Genomic DNA, 20364 nt, shown 5'->3' with positions numbered 1-20364 from the left:
TTGTTACTAAAGAGATGATACTAAGTGGAGGTACAGGTTGTTTCAAGATTGGTGTGGATAAATTCAAGGAAGATAAATTTAGAAATGATTGAGGGAAGCAGGGGTTCTTAGGCTACATATCACAAACCATGTATCGTGCGATGGGGAACTAACAGAACACTGCATTAAACAATCCCTAGAGGCCAGGATCATTCAAAAATGCATTGTTTCTCAAAATGGGGTCCAATTCTCTAGATGAACTTTACAAATTTATGTTTTCATCCTGATAAAAATTGAAAAACAAACAAACCTCCCCCCCCCAAAAAACCAAACTCTAATAGAACAGTCTCATCACCTACACGGCAGTTTACCATAAAGCTGAGTTTGGCCACATGATTTAGTACTTCATTTGACATTCGTATTTCAGAGCTTACGTAGCAAGGGCTGATGACAAATGAACTAGGTTGAACTGGGTACACAAATACTGTGTCAGTGTCAAGTAAAAGCCAAGTGATCTCACGGTACACTTTATGAAAAGAGATTTGAGGTCTGAAGGCAGTTTAAATAAATAGAGAAAAGCAATGGGTGAAATCAATGATCAGAAATAGAATTTTACCATCTCATTTCACAGAGTAAAATTATGTTTCGGGCAATGATTAACTACTTGATGATTTTACCACTGAAAAAAGTCAGCTGATGTAAACTAATGTTATTGATCAGATAAAATTATCAGTGGTTTAATAAACCTGGTCCTTATAGTAATGGGTTTCTCTCTGTGATACTTTTTATTCTTTCATAAAAGTCTCTTTTTTTTGAAGTCAGTGAATTTAAGATCATAAATTATAGTAGTTGGGGATGAATATTTTATTTGAAAATCAAACTAAATAAAAGCATAAAATATCACTTAATATATATCTTAGTTAATGAAGATAATAAATTTATTCAACATGGTTGAAAGCTTATTAATAAGCTCTCTCTCAGGAAAATTCTTTTCCTTGGTATTACAGTGGGAAAAATAAAAGATTTTACTGTCCTAGAAAGATATCAATGGATGTCTTATGACTTACGGACATCTTAGAAGGACTTATCTTTGCATCACAGCCAATATTGTAAAACACTGTGCAGTGTGTGTTTTTAGACTAATAAAAAAGTTAATTTGAGGACCTTTAATTCTCTGATGTTAGCAAACACCTGGTATTAGAAACAGGAAAACATAAAAGAATTAAGTAAATTGAAAAAAAAGTCATAGCTGAATTTTTTTTTAACAGTATTACAAATATTTCTTAAAGATCTTTATGCCTGAATTTTTAGGCACAGGCTAGGATTAACCTGATTTTTTAAATTTTTGACAGTGTTCTTAGGATGTTGTCAATATAAACACCAAAGAAGAGAAAGGCAATATTTTTTCAGCCCACACTTCTTTCTTGACTGTTATTAGCAACTGTTTGTTTCTTCAATAAGAAGCCCTACTACCAATATAAGAAATACTGGCATCCAAATTATTTTACTGTAGAGCAAACTTATGACACACAAGAATATTATGTATGGCGAAAATATGCTATTAAAGGGTGTGAATATGGTCTAGATCATGTTAAATATATACAAATATAATTTGTAATTTTCTTTAATGGGCACACAAAAACCTAACTATCATATTTAAAGACTCAAGAAAAAAAAAAACATTTTCCCTTTCTTTGACTACAGAATTACTAGCTCTACCAACCATTAATGGACACATAGGAAAATAAATCTTGATGTTAAAACTTTGAAATTCTGTCAGGCTTAGGAAGTTCTGATGGAGTTAGCGCTTTGCTCTCATGTGTATCAGGAAAAAGGGCCCAGTTGTTTAACTCACCTCTCCACAGTCACTGTCGATTGGTGTGAGGTAACTGCATGTGGGCTAGCCACTGGTTCTCCATTTCCTGGAGAGTTTGTCACACACGGAAGTGCAGATACCACTGGACAAGCAAAGAAGGTGGGACAAATAGTTACTAGGACTCTAGTATCAACCCTAAACCTCAGGACCCAGAATGCCTAGATTTATGACCTGGCTCTGCTGTTTACCGGCTGTGCGACCTTGGGCAGGCCACAAACTCTCTGTGCCTCAGTTTCCTCATGAATAAGAATACCTACCTCACAAGCCACGGGAAGAATTAAATGTATTAACATATGCAAAGTACTTAGAATCGTGTAAGGCTGGAAATCAGTGTTGTTACTATTTTTGTTTGCACTAAATTGACTGTGGACAAAAAGTATGTAATGTTGAAACCAAAGCAACTGATGAAGACAGCAGTAAGCTGACCTGATTAGGCTGATGGTGAGTATCTTCTGAAGAATTTAGAGCAAATCACCATGACCTACCTTAAGTGATAAAAAATAATTTTTTTAAACTCAGTTTACTTCTTGTCGCATTTAGAATGAAAGGGATTTCATGAACGGAAGGCCAGTGAATTGTACTTTACCAAGCCACCTTGTCATTCAATGCTCAGTGATGTAGTCCAGCTTACACCAACAATATTGACAACAGACTCCAAAATCTAAGCCAGGGTTACTTAAAGTCCTGTAAACCTTCATACTGATTAGAATTTCAGGGAAATCTGTTGCAGTTTATGGTTTCAGCTCGACATGAAGAAATAGCTAAAACATAATTCCAAGGAAGTGTTATTTCATGGCCTGGCACAAATTCAGTAAAGCTGCCAGAGGTCCAGAGAGTCTGATAACTGAAGAAGTGATTACTAACTTTATTAAAGGAGCCAAAATTCACAAAGCTGGTAATAGGCAGCCTTGGAGATTTCTGATAGGTCTGTAAGCTCGGCTGTCTGCCTGCCCTAGAATTCTCTTTGGAGCACTAGTAACACCATTTAGCCCTCAACCACACATGCGACGGGGAAAAGAGGACTATTTGTTAGACAGTCCCTCAGGCCTCTTTTTAGCAGTATTAACTCAAACCAGATTTACTATGAGTGTTGATAAACACAGATATGATGACTGAAAAGTTGCACCTTCCCTTTTGGTTTTTTTGGTTCTCAGGCTGAGGTAGAAAGAATATTGGAAGAATTGATGGGGGAAAGATGGAAAAACAAATAAACAAGGAACCGGGCCATGTGCTAACCACACTCTAAAAACTCCTGTACTGGTACAATTTACACCCTAAAACGCTCATTCTGATGACTCATGGAAGGTCGTGCCTGTGTAAAGTCTCCATGAATTACGACATTTGTGGAGACAACCTATTAAAAATGCAATGGGGTTAACAGGCAACCATTAGGGTTATTCTCTGAGCAAATATAATTAGGGCATCTTGAAAAAAGCATGGAAAGCTCACTAAGAATGGATCACAACATTGAGAAACTCGGATAGCCTCTGTTGAGATAAAACCAAATCCCAAGACACCAACATATTAACTTTTGAAAGCCTCTAGAGTTTACAGAAAAATTTTTTTTTCACATAGATCATTTCATTTGATTCTTAGTCTTACAAGAAAAAAACAGCCAAGGGAAGTGAGGTATCTCTGGTTCTTTCTTGTCACATTGATATTGTAAGTGAGGAAAGAGGAAGAGTGCATGATGAGCTGTGTACCAACCACCTGTAGGTACGATCGTGAAGACCACGGGGGATCATAAAACAATCATAAGCTTGGATTCCAGCTATATGAGCTGGGCCTGCCACTCGAATGAATTACCCTTGGGGGGAAGAGACCTGGCCTGGTCTGTTCACACTAAATCCCAGTGCCTGCAACAAGGCCTGGCACTGGCAGGTCTCTGAAAATGCTTGCTGACTTCAAGATAAACCACTTCTACCCCACAGGCTGCAGCGGAAATTAAAGAAGAAAATGTATTCAGGTGGTACCTGATACAAAGAGACCATTTAATGAACACTAAATGAATTTGGGTACTAACGCACTAAGGTAAATTTTATTTCAAAATAAAATAAATCAAGCAAATTTGGTTTAAAATCACCAAGAAATTAATTATCTCTGTCCAAAGCCTAGAGGTATCAACAACTTTCCAATGAAATTTCAACTAATTTCTAATTTTAACTCTATTCTGAAGTCAGAAGTTAAAAAGGTATAAATCCTTTTGTGAGAACTGCCATATATATGAGTTGTCAAATGTGCAAGTTTAGAGTCCTTGAGAGCAAATATAAATACACGTTACTTTAGCAGACAATAAATGATAAATGAAATTTAATTTTAAAACACAAAGAAAATTCTTCTAATCATGTGTGTATAAATATTTGTATGTGTCTATTATCTCTCTGTATAGGCATATATCTATATACACAGAGATATATACAAACATATATCCACACGTGGATATTTGTAATATAACATGATTTAAAATATTAAGCACACTATTAGAGTATAAACAAATGTGAAAAACCATCTTTGAGAAGTGTGAGAGTTTTACATAAGGGGAAAATCTACAGACATACACCTAAGCTTCTGTAAGTCAATGAGTACTCTCCCCTCCCCAATCAATGAACATCTTCATCTCTAGAGAGTCAATCTAAAAATTCTACAATTGTTTGAATTCACTGAAGTAAATACCTGTTCCTCCAGTGAGAACTCCCTTGGTTATATCTCCATTTCTCTGATCAACAGTTTTCTACCAAAAAGAGAGAGAGAGAGAGAGAGAGAGAGAGAGAGAAAAGATTTTTAATGTTAAAGTTGCAAGTACAGAAAAAAAAACCACATTAAGAATAGTTTAAAAATGGCCTCCTCAGTACCTTATCTGTAGCTTCTGTTCGCCTTGTTCTTTTCATAATCTCCTCAAGTCGCTACAAGAAAGGGAGATTTTTTTTTTTTAAAGATTTTATTTATTTATTTGACAGAGAGAGACACAGTGAAAGAGGGAACACAAGCAGGGAGAGTGGGAGTGGGAGAAGGCGGCTTCCTGCGGAGCAGGGAGCTCGATGCGGGGCTTGATCCCAGGACTGTGGGATCATGACCTGAGCAGAAGGCAGACGCCCAACGGCTGAGCCACCCAGACACCCCAGAAAGAGAACTGAGCAAAGGGGTCCAATAAGGAAAGAAGGCAAGCCTGGCACATTTCACTGACTAAGTAGATGGGTCGTCCGAACACCTCTGTTACTTTGGGCAATTATAATGCCCACTACTCCCTTTTAATGGGCATTATTCACATCAAGGCTGGAACTGACTTAAGCCACATGAACTGGAAGGAACTGTTTTTGGTGCGGCCTGCACTGTGAGGACAGATTTCTTCAGAGATGATGACTAATACCCGGAGCGACTTCAGTTTCTCTGGAATGCGCCGAGCGCGTTTGCTTTCTGAGAGCAGTGAGCTAGTCTCCTCGTCGTGGGGCTTCAAGGCTGGGGAAGGATGGGGACAATGAGCATCCCAGGCTTCTGTTCTAGACACAATCACCTTTTTTCTTTCCAGGCGCTCCTGCTCTTCTCTCTGGAAATGCTTCTCTCTCTCCTGCCGAACCCTCTCTGCTTCCTCACGAAGGCGAGCTTCTTCTTCCTTCTGGAAACAGGAAGTGAGCCTGTGCTTCAGGCGGGAAGGGCTGCCCGGAGGCGGAGGGGGGGGGGGCAGAACAGGTGCGGGACACACACACACACAACCCGCTGCAGGGACTCATCCCGTACCGTACCCCTGGCGCTCTCCTCTGCTCCTCTGTGCGGACCCAGGCCCAGGCCGGGCGGGGGGCGGGGCTTCCCCTACCTGCTTCTGGGCGCGCTCCTGGTCCTCGCGCTCGCGCCTCTCCCGCTCCTCCGCCTGCCGCCGCAGCTGCTCTTCCCGCTGCTCTTCCCTCTCCCGGGCCTGCTCTGCCTCCAGCCGGCGGGACTCCTCCTCGCGCCGCGCCCGCTCCTCCGCCACCTTCTGCGCCAGCTCCTCTTTCTTTTGTCTGGAAAAAGGCACACACAAAGCAGAGATACACCGGGGGGGCGCTCCCTGAAGAAAGGCTGGAGTTGGTGGTTGCGGCTGAGGGCTGGAGGGAAAATCTCCCGGGGACACACTCACAGCATGGCTCGGGGTCCAAGAGGAAAAGTGACCCTCTATTCTTCCTCCCCCATTTCCCCAGCCTCGCGCTGCCTCGTGGTAAACAGAAGGAACGTGCAACCACTAATGCTTTGAGGAGAGCCGGTTTGGGGAAAGGATGTGCAACCGAACTATCCTTAAAGGTTTAGATTAGTTTTATCCAAAAATGGGACAGTTTAGTAAGAGTTTGAACATTCGTCCCCCGCCCCCCCGAAGTCTTTGTAAATTAATAAAGGTTACAATGTTCTGTTATCAGGGCAGGACAAGACAGACCACGTAAGCTCCCTGCTGTGATCAAGTGTGTCCAAAGTTGCTGCCTGGCACTGGGGCTGTGGTCCTCCCCCAAGATGCAGCTCTGCTTGTCTGAAGAACAATGTCCTTGAACATCGGTTGTATTAGCTGGAGGAGGAGGCCTCCTAAGCCAAGGGTCCCTCCCATCCGGCCCAGCAGGCAATCATGGGGCACTGAACTATCTCACCCTGCTAATCCCTGAGAGTTCTCTTAGGAAGAAAACACAAGCTTCTAGTATGCGGCTTCAAAAGGATTATTAGAAAGATAATGAGGATATATGGAGATCAGAAATATTTTCAGTAAAAAAAAAAAAATCAGACTGTACACTTGTACGTCTACTGTCGTTATACTGTGGTTATAATTATGTAAATGGGGTGTGTGTGTGTGTGTACATATTTATGTATGTCTATAAACCCCTACTGTGTTCAGAGACTAGAAAGGATGACCCAAAATCCACTTTGCCAATGACTGAAAACTGGTAAGACTATGGATAGATTTTTTTCTTTCTTTACACCTTTCTCCATCAATGTTGTTATACTGTCATCAGAGCAAGAAAACGTTATTAAAAAAATCACTTAGTGATCAGAGGCATGACTCTGAAGCAACTAGCCCATCCACCTTCATCACTACTACCAGCTCCTGTCTCTCAGACTGAAGACGTAATCCAAGGTATCCCTAGGATGTCCCTGCTCACTGAACAATGTCACTGCTTTACCTTTCCAGCTCTTCCCTCTCCCTCTTCTCCCTTTCCTCCTTCTCTCTCTGCTCTCGGGCCAGCCGTCTCTTCTCAGCGAGCAGCCTCGTGGCCTCTTCTGGGTCGGTGGTGCCTGCGGAGGTCTTGGGGCAAGCGGCGGCAGTCACAGTGGATGGTGAGGCTGGGGCTGGGCCTGGGGTTGGCGCTGGAGTGGGGGCCGATGCTGGAGCCGAGGCTGGGGCTGAAGCAGCTGTACAAACAGGTACAAGGAGAAAACCAGTTGGAAACAAAACCCAAAGAACAAAACAAAAACTAGCATTCCCCACACCCCAGGCCTAGAATTCATCATTATAAGAGAAAAGGGAATGTTTATTACTGGGTGTTCTCATGGTTTCACTGTATTCTGCTTGTAACCAGGCAACAGATAACAAAAAGGTGCATGTGTAAGGGAGACATCCAACAAAGCTGACACTCTGTCACCGGCTCCTATTTTTATACAAGTTAATCAGTTAACAACATATATCAAATGTGTACTCAGTACGGAGCCTCACGTTAGGTTCTGTGGGAAGTTATACTCTGAACAAAAGGAAGATGAGATCTTCCATTTGCCTTTCATTACATTTAAAAAATTCCTTCTCTTTAGTGACTATTTGTTACTAGCAGACCAAAGCCTTTCTGTGACCATCCTCAGGGTCCCGGCCATGAGCCCAGATTCAGGCTGGAAGATGACACCCGATGAAGATGAAGAAGCCCCTTTTGTCTACCCAGAGCTGTCTCCAGGTCTGAGACGGGATGAGCCCAGGGCCTCTTCAGGAGCCAGCACTCGTATTCCTTATCCTTTTGGGCCTCCCTGTCCATCTTGATGCCAAGATGCAAGATGGCAGTACAAGTCCTCTGACCTGATCCACACTGAGGAAATGGCCCAGAGAGCCACTCTAGAAGGCCAGGAGTCCCACAGAGATGCTCCACGGGGAGGTGTGATCTCTGGTATTCTAGACCCTCCCTTCAAGATTAATGCATTCTGCTCTGCCCCCAGGACACTTTTCAGCCTTTCTCTTCTCTCTCTTTCCATGCAAACAAATAGTGGACCCTTCCACTGTCAAGCAACACTGTCACTCTTCTGAGTTATCTACTCTCTCTTTGTCCCTACCCCCATCTTCAAATTAAGTCTTAAGGAGAAAACTTTTGAATGAAGACAACTTTCAATAAAAAATATTGAATTCCTGGGGTGCCTGGGTGGCTCAGTGGGTTAAAGCCTCTGCCTTCAGCTCAGGTCATGATCCCAGGGTCCTGGGATCAAGCCCCGCATCGGGCTCTCTGCTCAGCAGGGAGCCTGCTTCCCTTCCTCTCTCTCTGCCTGCTTCTCTGCCTATCTGTGATCTCTGTCTGTCAAATAAATAAATAAAATCTTTAAAAAAAAATATTGAATTCCTGGTTCCAGGTGATTCTAAGCTTCTGGCTAAACATCTGGTTTAGTCTGGCAGAGATGAGATCCACTGGGTCTTTTGAAAGGAGTTCTGACCTCCGTCAAGCACCAGAGGCTAGCCAGTGGTCCTTGGGCCCCGCTACACACAGGGTAACTGGCTGCTCTGTATTTTATCTGACATTCCCACAGAGGACTTGACTGATGAGCTTAGTGTCTTTCAGGGTCCCTGGGTCTACCACATACTTGGATTCGGTAGATCTAAGACAGGGCCAGGGATCTGTCCTTTGAAACATTACAGAAGTGGTGAATTAAAATGATTTCCATAAACCCTTTGAAGATCTTCACTGTAAAAGGGTGAGAATAATCCCCTTCATTTGAGTATGAGTTGAATATAGTCACTTGCTTCTGATGAATTGACTATGAGGAAATTGTTACTTATGTGTGTATGACTTCTGAGACCAGGCATAAAAGGTATGGAATGCTCATGAGGCTCTCTTGCAGATCATGCTCTCTGGGGAAAGCCAGTAAGCGAGTCCAGCAGAGACAGACCGTGAGGACATAAAGCAGCCCCACAGAGAGGTTCGTGGGCCAGGAAACGGAGCTCCGCCATATGTGTGCGCCAACATTTAGCCACCCAGCTAACCTGCCTCCAAACTCCTGACCCAAGAATCTGTGTGATATAATAACTGTTTTTATAAGCTTCAAAGTTTTAGGCTGATTTGTTACACAGCAGTAGAGATAACTCATACAAGCAATCCTGATGTGGGGGCTCTGAACACCACGTTTTGTGAAAATCTGGACTCAGTCAATAAAAGGTCTCATAAATCATACCTGAATTAATATGCTGCACCTCCAATGACAGGCTTTTGATTGGATGTTCCTTTATTTATACTTAAGAAAATTGCACATGGGAAAAGCTCCTGAAATTTACCTTCGAGGAAATGTCTAAGTTCCCCAGAAAGAGCAAGTAACCCACGCTGCATCACAAGGCAGCTGAACCTTACCAGGAGCAGCTTCTGGCTCAGCAGGTGTCCCCTCTTCAACTGTGGCTTCTTCCACCTTCACTAAAGGTGTTCTGCCTTTCAGTGATGGCTCTTTGGCAGCGTTCTGGGATTCCTTCTCAGGGTCTTTCCTCTCGAGTTCCACTCTGACTTCTCTTTTGACAGGGCGGATGTTGCCAGGGGATGGGGGCCGGGCCTGAGCAGAAGCCGCTTTGACTGATCCGGGAGGCAAGGATGAGGTTGGTCTGGGTGTGCCAGGCAGATGAGGGAAGGATTTGGATGGCAACCTGGGCAACATACCAGGGAAAGAGAATGGGAGCCATCAGAGCCAGCCTGCCAGACCCTTCCTTTCCCCACTCCTCTACCATGTAATAGTCCTAGAATGCCAGCACCAGGAAGGAAAAAGAAATGACGATACCAAGCTGGTGTGTTTGTTTTTTTATGTAGCAAACAGAGAAATATTCACGTTAGAGACTCACTCCTATTTCCTTTTTCCTTTCCTACAAGGAAAAATGTTAGTCCCTAAGTCAATGCCAAACAGCGGGGAGAGAATACCAACCTCTTAAATTTCACTTACCAAAGTCGGGAGGGAGCTGGTGATCTTGCTTTGGAATGAGATGGAGACAGTGCCCTCCGAATGCCAGATGTGGAGTGGAATGGTAGGTTTTCTCTCTCCTTCTCTCTTTTATAGCCCTAAGTTTGGAGAAACACAATAATCAGATTTTGCTATGAGTGGAACAGTCCCATTCACAGTATCAATAGTGGAGCTGCAACCCACTGAGTGACTTTTTGGAAAATTTCCAGCCTTTGTCATTTATATCCATTACACTGCCACAAAAAGCCCTTGTTACCTCAAACCTGAACCATATAACTGAATTAACACCATCTGACACTAATAATAAAATTGTGGATGTCTGAGGTAGAGTTACATTTGTTTAAAAAAATACACTAATACTCTTAGAAAGCACCTATACTTACTTTGTGCCTACAATAACCTGGGGCAAATTCTCTCATTATCTTTTTTAACCCAGACAAGTATCAAAATAAAAGTGACTTCCATTTCTCCCTGCTCCCCCCATTTTAATTCTTCAGCAATTTTTTTCCTATGTTGGAACATAACATACTTTTTAAAGACTTACTTTTTAAAAAAGACTTACTTTTTAAAAAAATTTATGTGTCTGCTACATCAGAGGTTAATTCCTTTTTACCCTTTATACTGATACTATATGAGTAATTCCTTTCTCACCTAATGGCCTTTGAAGGAAGTCAGGTTCAAGGTGAAGAATTTTAGCTATTTTTAATCTTCTTTGAGGATAAAATGGAAAAGGGAGAGTGGGTCAAAACATTGCTCTTCTAATGGTGCACTAGAAATTCAGCCAGGGAGGTGATACCTTTTCTAAGTCCAAATGAACAAAAGGAAACCTAGAACTGTTTGGTAATCTATAGCCAACTGTGACAAAAAAGACAACAACAACAACAACAACAAACCGCACAGAGCAAGAAAGACTCATTCTAAGTATCTAAAACACGCCAACAAGGTCCTGGGATGGGACTGGATACTCGCCAGAGGCATGAGTGTGAGCACCTGTCAGTACCCTACTCCATGCGACCCTTGCAGGGAAGCAGACTGTGGGAGTCGAAGGCAAAGGAAAAAACTTCATTTATTTTATCTAGTTGTAGGGCAAGAAGCTGGTAGTGTCCCCCTTTTCTCTCCTTCCTGCCTGGGGCAAGCATTAACTCCCCTCTTCCTTTCTTTGTTTCCCCCTTCTTGCTCCCCTTCAGCGTCCCTTCTAATTGCTTCTCTCCACTTTCCTTAGTAGCATCCTAGTTGATGGACTGGGCTAGAGGTGGGGGGAAAACACGAGTATCAACTAATACTCAGTGTCTTCCCAGAATTTCTAAATAAACCTAACAAACAAACACTGAGGCAGGGAAGAACTTTACAAGATGCGTGTCAGCTCTATATCCCTTGTGGCTGCCTGACCAGCCTTTGCCCTGATTTCTGGTCCCAGAAGGTGGGAGGTGAGCCTCAGAAGTCAGTTGTTGTCCTTGGGTGGCAGATGTGGCAGTCAGCACAGGGGACCCTTCCAGCCGCTATACTGGGTGGCAATCATGTCTGTAGCTTATCAGTGGATAAGCTTCCAGAGTGGAATGCCTGGGGCTCTTCCCAAGGGAAGCTGTCATTAAGCACCTCAAGTAACTTTTTCTTTTTCTCAAAACATTTTACTTTGGCTGAAGTCAAATTAAGGAGCGATCTGAATGGGAAAATAATTCAGGGTAATTTGTGTTGCGGAGGAAACAGGGATGAATTTCATCATCTGTGTCTTGATAAGACAGGCATCGAGGGAAAGAACCTACAAAGAACTGTATAATCCTTCTTTTTGGATTAAAAAAATGTTAAAGTGCCATTGAACCAGTTCTTTCTAAAACTGCCCTCTCTCAACCAAAGAGAGGTTGAGAAAAATGTTGAATACTTGAGAAGACATCCTCAGGCAGGTAGATGGTTTTACCCTCTTAGATCTTTTAGATGTCTTTTCACTGGTCTTGTCACCCAATCACCTGTCTGAGTACCACACATGTAAAGGCATTCCTCATCCTCCCCCTGATCTGAGTTAATAGCCAGTGGTCTGTACAATAATCTTTCCTATTAACATTTTCCACAAGGTTAATGTGGAACACACACAGCAAGGTGCACATGTCAGTGGACACTGGACCAGCAGGACAGACTTTGATTTTACAATTAGAGTTAGGGTTAGAATACAAATAACACTCAAAAGAGACAATATAGACCAATACTCCAAGACCCTGATTGTCCAATAGAACATTCTGTGATAACAGAAATGTCCTACATCTATGCTGTCCAGTAAGCTAACCACTACCCATATTTGGTCATTTGAGTTTAGATCTAAATGAATTAAAATCAGATAAAATTGAAAAAAGTTATGGAAACATTTCTATGTATAATAGCATCAGAAAGAATTAAATCCTTAGGAATAAACTTTACCAAGAAGGCAGAAGACTTGTACACTGAAAACTAAAAGACATTGCTAAAAGAAATGAAAAGAACACAGATGGGAAGACATTCTGTGTTCACAGACTAGAAGACTTATTATTAAAATGTCAATACTAGCCACAAGGACCTACAGAGTCTAAGCAAGCCCTATCAGAATCGGATGTCATGTTTTGCATAAAGAGAAGTATCTATTCTAAATTCATATGGAACTTCAAGGGAACCTGAATAGCCAAAACAATCTTGAAAAGAAAGAACAAAGTCAGAATAAAGTCGCTTCATACTACAAAGCTACAGTAATCAAAACAGTGTGGTACTGCCATGAAGAGAGACACGGAGACCAATGGAGTCAAGAGCCCAGAAATAAATCCTTACGTTCACAGTCAAAGGATCCTCAATAAGGGTGCCAAGACCACTCGATGGGGAAAAAGTCTCTTCAACAAATGGTGCTGGGAGAACTGGACATCCACACGCCAAAGAACATAGCTGGACCCTGACCTTACACTGCAGACAGAAACTAACTCTAAATGGATTAAAGACCTAAATGTAGTGCTTAAAACGAAAAAATTCCTGCCCCAAACCAGGAAGCTTCATTACACTGGATTTGGTGATGAAGGATTTCTTGGATATGACACCAAACGCACAGGCAACAAAAGCAGAAATAGACAAATGGAACTGCATCAAACTTAAACACTCCTGTGCATCAAAGGATACAATCAAAAGAGTAAGGAAATAAACTATAGAATAAGAGAAATACTTGCAAATCATATATCTGATAAGAGATTAGTATCCAGGATACATAATATCCAGAATATGTACATATCCTACAACTCAAAAATTAAAATTAAGACGAAACAAATTAAAAAACAAGATTAAAAAAATGAGCAAAGGACTTGAATAGATTTTCCTCCAAAAGAGATATGGGAATGGCCAACAAACATATAAAAAGAAGTTCAACATCACTGATCATTAGAGAAATGCAAATCAAAATCACCATCAGACAGAGCCTCACGCTATTAGGATGGCCACTATAGAACAAACAAAAACCCAGAAAATAACAAGTGTCGGTGAAGATATGGAAGAAGTGGAACCCCTCTATAATGTTGGTGGGAATGTGAGTAATATGGTTCATTTGCTATGGAAAGCAGTATGGCATGGCAGTTCGCCAAAATACTAGAAATAGAATTACCACAAAACCCAGCAGTCCCACTTCTGGGTATATATCCCAAAAAACTGAAGGCAAGATCTTGAAGAGATAATTTGCTACCCACATACACAGCAGGGCTAATCACAGTGTTATTCAGATCCAAGAGGCAGAAACAGTTCAAATGTCCACCAGCAGAAGAATGGATTAACAAAATCTGGTATATGTGTACACGTATGTTCATGTGTATACACATGCATGCATACACACAATGGAATATTATTGGCCTTAAAAAGGACAGAAATCCTGTGACGTGCTACAACATGGGCGGACAGACCTTAAGGACATTATACGAAGTGACACGAGCCAGTCACGAAAGGACAAATGATTCTGTTTATATGGCATGTCTAAAAGTAGTTAAATTCAAAGAAACAGAAAGTAAAATGGTGGGTTGCCAGGGGTTGGGAGAGGAGGAAATGGGGAGTTGTTGTTCAGTGGGGATAGTTTCAGTTTTGTAAGATTTAATTAGTTCCGGGGAAAGGCTGCACAACAATGTGAATAGACATAACATTACTGAAATGGATGCTTAAAAATAGTTAAGATGGTAAATTTTGTTACCTTTTTTTTTTTACTATAGTTAGACATTTTTTAAAAATTCAATTTAAAAATTCAATTGAATTTAAAGTTCTCTTTGGCATTCTCACTAGTGACTTTTTCTTTTTTTTCCCCCCACTAGCCACTTCTCAAGTGTTCCATAACCACTGGTGGCTGGTGGTTCAGCTGAACTCCAAGGGGCGGCTCTGGGGTATAAAGGACTTGTGAGTCACTTCTGGAAACAGGCATTTGCCTTAATATTTGGTAAGGAGGTGAAAAGATGACCAATAAATCAAATACAGAAGAGGAAGGCATCAAAAAAAAAAAAAATTAAAATGGGTGAGAAAGCGGAGCTTCTGAAACATGTGATGAAAAATCCCTCTCCTTTAACCTGTTGACCAAGGGTCTGCTCTCATCCTTCCCTCCTGGCGTGTTAGGTTGTGTTTTTATCCACAACAAGATGCTTTTCCTTTGCTAAGTGCCTCTCCCCCTCCAGGAAGTCCCCAACCTTCGGGGGCAAAGCTGTTCTAACTACAGCTTTTTATCCACTGCTAGGCTTTCTGAAGCTAACATGCTAATGATGAACAACTACCCAGACATCCAAGGTAGTCTCACCTCAAGCTTCATTCGCAAGACCTCCTTGCAGCGCTGGAGGTCTGGCGGTCTGACTCAATCAGGAATTAAATGCTGATTCCTGAAAACCTGGGGCTTGGAAGAAAACTGCCTATAGGAAAAGTCATCAGGCTCTCACAACCCTCAAACTATTCTCAAACATCTAAGCAGAATCCTTCTAAGTGTCCATCAGCTTTATAAATCTGAACAACTCTGCGAAGTTAAGATTAAAAAAAAAAAAATTGTTCGGCCTTTCATTAAACAGGTCATGGTATTCCCATGGGAACGAGATCTTCTGGTCCTTTAGGAGTAAGTACAATGACTGAAGACCACACAACAGTATCTACTTCTTTTAGCAGACACTAAATAACACACAGTGTGAAGAAGAAAGGTGCTTAGAGACACAAAAGTTACCTCACTGCATTTATGGCATGAAATTCATTATTGGTGAAAACTTGTGTTGGCTCACGGGGCGCCTGGGTGGCTCAGTGGGTTAAGCCGCTGCCTTTGGCTCAGGTCATGATCCCAGGGTCCTGGGATCGAGCCCCACGTCAGATTCTCTGCTCAGCGGGGAGCCTGCTTCCCTTCCTTTCTCTCTGCCTGCCTCTCTCTCTGCCTGCCTCTCTGCCTACTTGTGATCTCTGTCAAATAAATAAAATCTTAAAAAAAAAAAAAAACTTGCGTTGGCTCAGCCACCTTGCCAGTAATCACAAGTACAAGTTATATTCTTCACTTGCAAAATCCAAGTCTCTGACACAGCCCAGATGCCTTTCAAGAATTTGTTACCTAGCAAATCACTAGTGTTTTCAAAATACTTGCTTACTATATTGTAAGATTTGGGCCTTGACAGAGATAAGGGAGACAGACAAAAATGCTTTGTTTTGCTTTTTTTTGGTGAACCACATTCAGAGTTCAGCAAGCTCCTGGATATGGTGTAAGAAAAGGCAGAGGCGGCTGTCCAGGCCCACATGCCCTTCCAGGGCTTTCTGACTGGCAAACATGAAGAAGTGTGCTGGCGTGACCTTTATTCATACACAGGCCCACTGTGCAGGCACACACTTGAACAGAGAATAGTTTTCATTCTCAAATTCACATTTCTAGGGGGAGCCCAACTCACATTTCTAGAGGGAGCGTGGGGACGCTACCGCCCAGGTGCGGGCACCTCCCGCTCTGACACCCACAGGGCACCTGGAGCTGGTGTCCATTCTGCACAGAAACAGCACAGACTCGCCAGGCCGCTCCCACCGGCTACTCACCGCGGTGCTAGGAACCGTCCTCCTTCTCGCGGAGCCCTCCGGTGGCGTTACCGAGAATTTGGGTCGCTCTGTCAGATTTCTAGAGTGTGCAGCTCTGTAGGGCATGATGTTGATGGGGCTGCAAGATGCTGAACGAGGACAAATGGGGATAACTAGGGTGTAGGTGATTGTTTTACACAAAAGAGCGCCAGAGGAGTAGTTGAAGGAAAGCCAAAAGCGGGTTCAGGAAAAGGAGCAAAGCAGAGACAGAGAGAAAAGTAGGGAGAAGAAGTTATTACCTAAAGGTGTCCAGAACCATCACAGCCAACTCTCCTCTCACAGTCCTATCGGTTTACAGTGTGTCCAAAAAGAAGCCATGTCCAGGTGAAAAATCTAGACTACGTAAGTTATTGGGCTATTGAAATAGTGATCAAAGATTCAGATGTAGTCTAATAATTAAGGAAAGCAATGGGTTTATATTCCTATGAACTGATGGTTCTGGGAAAACACGACATTAGTGACAGATCATTTTATATAAGGACTGTTTATAAACAGATTTTTCCTAATTAGCTATAAGATGGAACGAAAGGTGGAGGCAGGAGGTAAGCGAGCAAGCAGGCAAGCAAGGTGGACTCCAGCCATTTCAGAGTAAAGTTCAACAGCCAGTGGAAAACGCAACAGAATTTTTTACAATGTTAAACAACCAAGTCGTCCTAGGTGTTCAGGCTTGTTACAAGGATACCTGATAATTTCCAGAAACAAATTCTGTAAATGTTTTGTCTCTTTAAAGCCAAATCAGATGCGTGACTTCTGGGTTTTCCCAAAAGCCAAAGCATTTGACGGTTTATAACAAGCAGTAGAAGGTATGGGGATACGGAATGTAATCATTTCAAATGGTGAACAGAACATATATATATATGTTAGAACGGCCAAAAATAAAGTTGAATTGTGGATAGCTTTTACTGTTTTACTCAGGTTTTTGTTTTGTTTTGTTTTCATCACAGTTTCTGACTATTTACCTTCACAGAAACACTATCATTAATCAAGTCATTCTGGGCAAAAAAGAGTTTTGGGGCGCCTGGGTGGCTCAGTGGATTAAGCCGCTGCCTTCGGCTCGGGTCATGATCTCAGGGTCCTGGGATCGAGCCCCGCATCAGGCTCTCTGCTCCGTGGGGAGCCTGCTTTCTCCTCTCTCTCTGCCTGCCTCTCTGCCTACTTGTGATCTCTCTCTGTCAAATAAATAAATAAAATCTTTAAAAAAAAAAAGAGTTTTAAGGAAGTTCATATAACATGACATAGGTATCAAAAGTGTAGATTCTAAGGTTCCAAGGTCCATTTTTCAGATCTCACCCAGAAATCTTTTTCTCCAGCAAAAGATAAGACAATTAACCATGACTCCTTGCAGAGAATACTATGTGCTTGGATAATGTTATAAAATGACTTTACCCACCTATAGCGATTGTAGCAAACTTTTAAAAAGACCATTATTTCAGCTATGTATAATGGTAGTTATTAGTAAATTAAAAACTCAAAAGTTCATAAGGCAAATTAGGAATTTTGGAATTATAGTGTTAAAAATGTTATTTTGGTTTCATTTATAGACAGAAAGTTGATCCGATTGCTTATTTATTCATGTGCTCTCTTATTAAACAATTCGTATTATTTTCTGGTTATCGCTAAATGGTCAAGGCAGGGAATGGACTAGAAATTGCATTCCCTGATAGTCCAGGGAAATGGACTATCAAATTGCATTGATAGGATTGGAAATAGAAATTTCCAATCCTATCAAAACAGAACTCTGTTGCTTCAAGATAAACTAAAACACTTGGCATTCCCTCTCAGCCCTCCTTAAAAGAATATGTGTATCTTAACTTGGGAGTTGACCTAAAAGTTTGCTTTAGACCTTAATGGTGAAGAAGTTTCCTTTCATTATGAGAAAGGATAAAGAACCTAGTCTCAATTGGCTTCTTGTGATCACAGGGAAAACTACTTGAAAATAACCCTTTTCAAGCACCACAACAAAGCATTTGCATTTCCCAGACTCCAAAGAGTTCAATGATGCAAAATTCTTGCAAGCCAGTCAAATGCATTTGAAGAATAACATCCTGGCACAAGGCACTTCCGGGGGATTAATGGTCAGGAGAGGCACAGACTGCCCAGGGCACAGTTAGAGGCCATTCACCTTGCTCCAGAATCAAGAGACCTTAGACCAAGCCCTGCTCTGAGGCCAGGATCTGACAGAAAAAAGGAAACACAGAAATAGTTCATTTTCCTCCAGCAGAAAATAATTTCGGGGGTATCTAGGGAGCACTTCCTGAGATGACCATCGATGGCTGTAAGCCAATCTCATCATGCCTTTGGTTCATTCTTTATTATAGCGCTGAGGTCATATTAAGCAAAGGAAGATCCTTCTAGTGAAGGATGGATTGATCCTTCAATCCATCTAGTGAAGTTTGTACAAGAATCCTCAAATTTAATTGTTTAAGGAATATCGTCTGGCTAAAACAAACACTGTAAATAAATTCTTTCTAAGGACATTACGTTTCATGGAATTGGTTGTTCAGAACCGCAACTAGTAAAAAACCTGAAACCTTTCAATCATTTATTGGAATTACCTTGCCCTTCTGAAGAAGAGAGTAAGAACAATAATATACAGTATTTTGATTTTCCCAGAGTGCTCTTGGTATCCCAAAGTAGTTTTATTAAACATGAACATTCTTCTAGGGAGCGCCCAGTAGACAATCTTCTATAATATCTCTATTTCCTTCTACTCTTGGTAGCAGGGTTGCATTATTTTAACTTACTCAAAATCTTCTAAATGTACTATACAAAAAGGTGCAGAGAAAAGAAAATGCAGTACAAGTAGGCAGAGTATAGCACAGAGAATAGAAAACTTATAAAATAATATTAATAACATTTATTGAGTGTCTACTATGTGCGGGTACTACTCTAAATAGTTTACATGTATCAACTCATTTAACCCTGGGCTCTAATAATCACATGTATTTTAAATGTATTTTGAAAAATGGGCACGGATAAGTCAATCCAAAGCAGTGGCCACAAATGAGAGGTAGGGGACCTGCAAATTTCAAATGCTCTTACTGCCTCTCCTGGGAGTTCGCCATCACCAAACACCCTATGGGTAAGGATGGCTGTTGTGATCTGCTCTTGTAACCCTGGATTTGGACATAGGTCATCCTCTTGCCAGTGGCAACCAGATTTAAGATGAACTCAGGAGACAACAGTAAAATGGAAAGACAAGGAAGAATAATTGTAGAGAGCAGATGGAAAAAGGAAAAGTGATGAATACAGTGTTTTTGACAAGATAAACGTAATTACATATATAATTTCAAATGGAAAATGGAGAAAAAACCAACAGTTCTGGTTGGTTAAATATAAGCTGTATCAAGGCAATAATAAAGTAACAATCACCTAAGGATTGTATTAATAAGAGTGGCAACTCAAGTAAAGGCCTATGCATTGCTTCACAGTAACATAAATTACAGAAATGTATCCACTTGTGAGAAGGAGAATGGAAAAGTTGCAAAGCAAAGAACAGGCAGCCAGAAGGTAAAAAGCACCTTGATAGAGCAGAACAGTGAAGAGGGAATGTGGGAAGATGGGCCGGCAGAGTGGGTGGATAATGATTCAATGATGTTGTAAAGGACTGGAGGAAGACGAAAAGAATTGACACAAGTTAGTGGTGACAGAAACAGCAAAGACAGACACTTTCTCAGCTGCGAGGCAGTCATTCAGCATGAAACCACATATGGGGTGGAGATTCCAAAGCATCAGAGCCCTCAACTATTTAGAGCCTACGATACAGGACTGAAAGCAATGTTACAGTTTCTTCAATTAGCTGGACATATGGAAAAACTTCATGACTTGTGAAAGAGTATGACATTCTCAGAAAATAAACTATCTTGAAATTAGCTGTATTTTCTCCTCCAGAAAAATCTCAGATGTGATGTGACAGCTGACAGGAGAGTTCCTTCAGAGAAAACACAGAACACTGTGGTCCAGCTAATTGAATGCACAACCGTACGCAGAGCATCACTCCAGGCGCTGAGGATGGAGGAGGGGGGAAGCACGTATAAGATCCGATGCACCAGTTAGAATTCTAAGGGGCTCTTCTATAAGTTACTTATTGTCACTGCACTTGGTTTCCACAAGTGCAGGTGGCAGGAATGTCTGCACTTGCTTCTTTGACTGCCTCCTGGGGGTATTGTGATAATTAGGGTTGTTATTAGCTCACTGGGTACCAGAGAGGAAAAAAAAAAATCATAAAGCCACCAAGAATTCTTCGCAAAGAGGGCTAATGAACATGAAGAGACTTGCAAAAGCAAAGCATTTTTAAAGGGAACTTTATGAAA

General features: G+C 41.6%; 1 protein-coding gene across 12 annotated transcripts in view; it reads right to left on the bottom strand.

Moving 5' to 3' along the window:
• Nucleotides 1–20364, bottom strand: part of MAP7 (microtubule associated protein 7) — a 167813-nt gene that overhangs the window by 8608 nt on the left and 138841 nt on the right. For 6 of the 12 annotated variants that reach the window (XM_046004608.1, XM_046004606.1, XM_046004610.1 and 3 more), the window contains 9 exons: nt 16013–16164; nt 9974–10089; nt 9400–9683; nt 6991–7219; nt 5667–5850; nt 5367–5468; nt 4708–4758; nt 4529–4586; nt 1835–1937 (listed from right to left, as the gene is read on the bottom strand). In XM_046004608.1, coding sequence (XP_045860564.1) covers nt 1835–1937; nt 4529–4586; nt 4708–4758; nt 5367–5468; nt 5667–5850; nt 6991–7219; nt 9400–9683; nt 9974–10089; nt 16013–16164 — 1279 coding nt within the window. The remainder of the gene's footprint in view (nt 1–1834; nt 1938–4528; nt 4587–4707; nt 4759–5366; nt 5469–5666; nt 5851–6990; nt 7220–9399; nt 9684–9973; nt 10090–16012; nt 16165–20364) is intronic. The other 6 variants (XM_046004609.1, XM_046004615.1, XM_046004607.1 and 3 more) reach the window with 1 other exon arrangement.

Source organism: Meles meles, chromosome 5 (assembly GCF_922984935.1).
Source record: "Meles meles chromosome 5, mMelMel3.1 paternal haplotype, whole genome shotgun sequence".
NCBI lineage: Eukaryota > Metazoa > Chordata > Mammalia > Carnivora > Mustelidae > Meles > Meles meles.
This window is presented reverse-complemented; position numbering and strand designations above follow the sequence as displayed.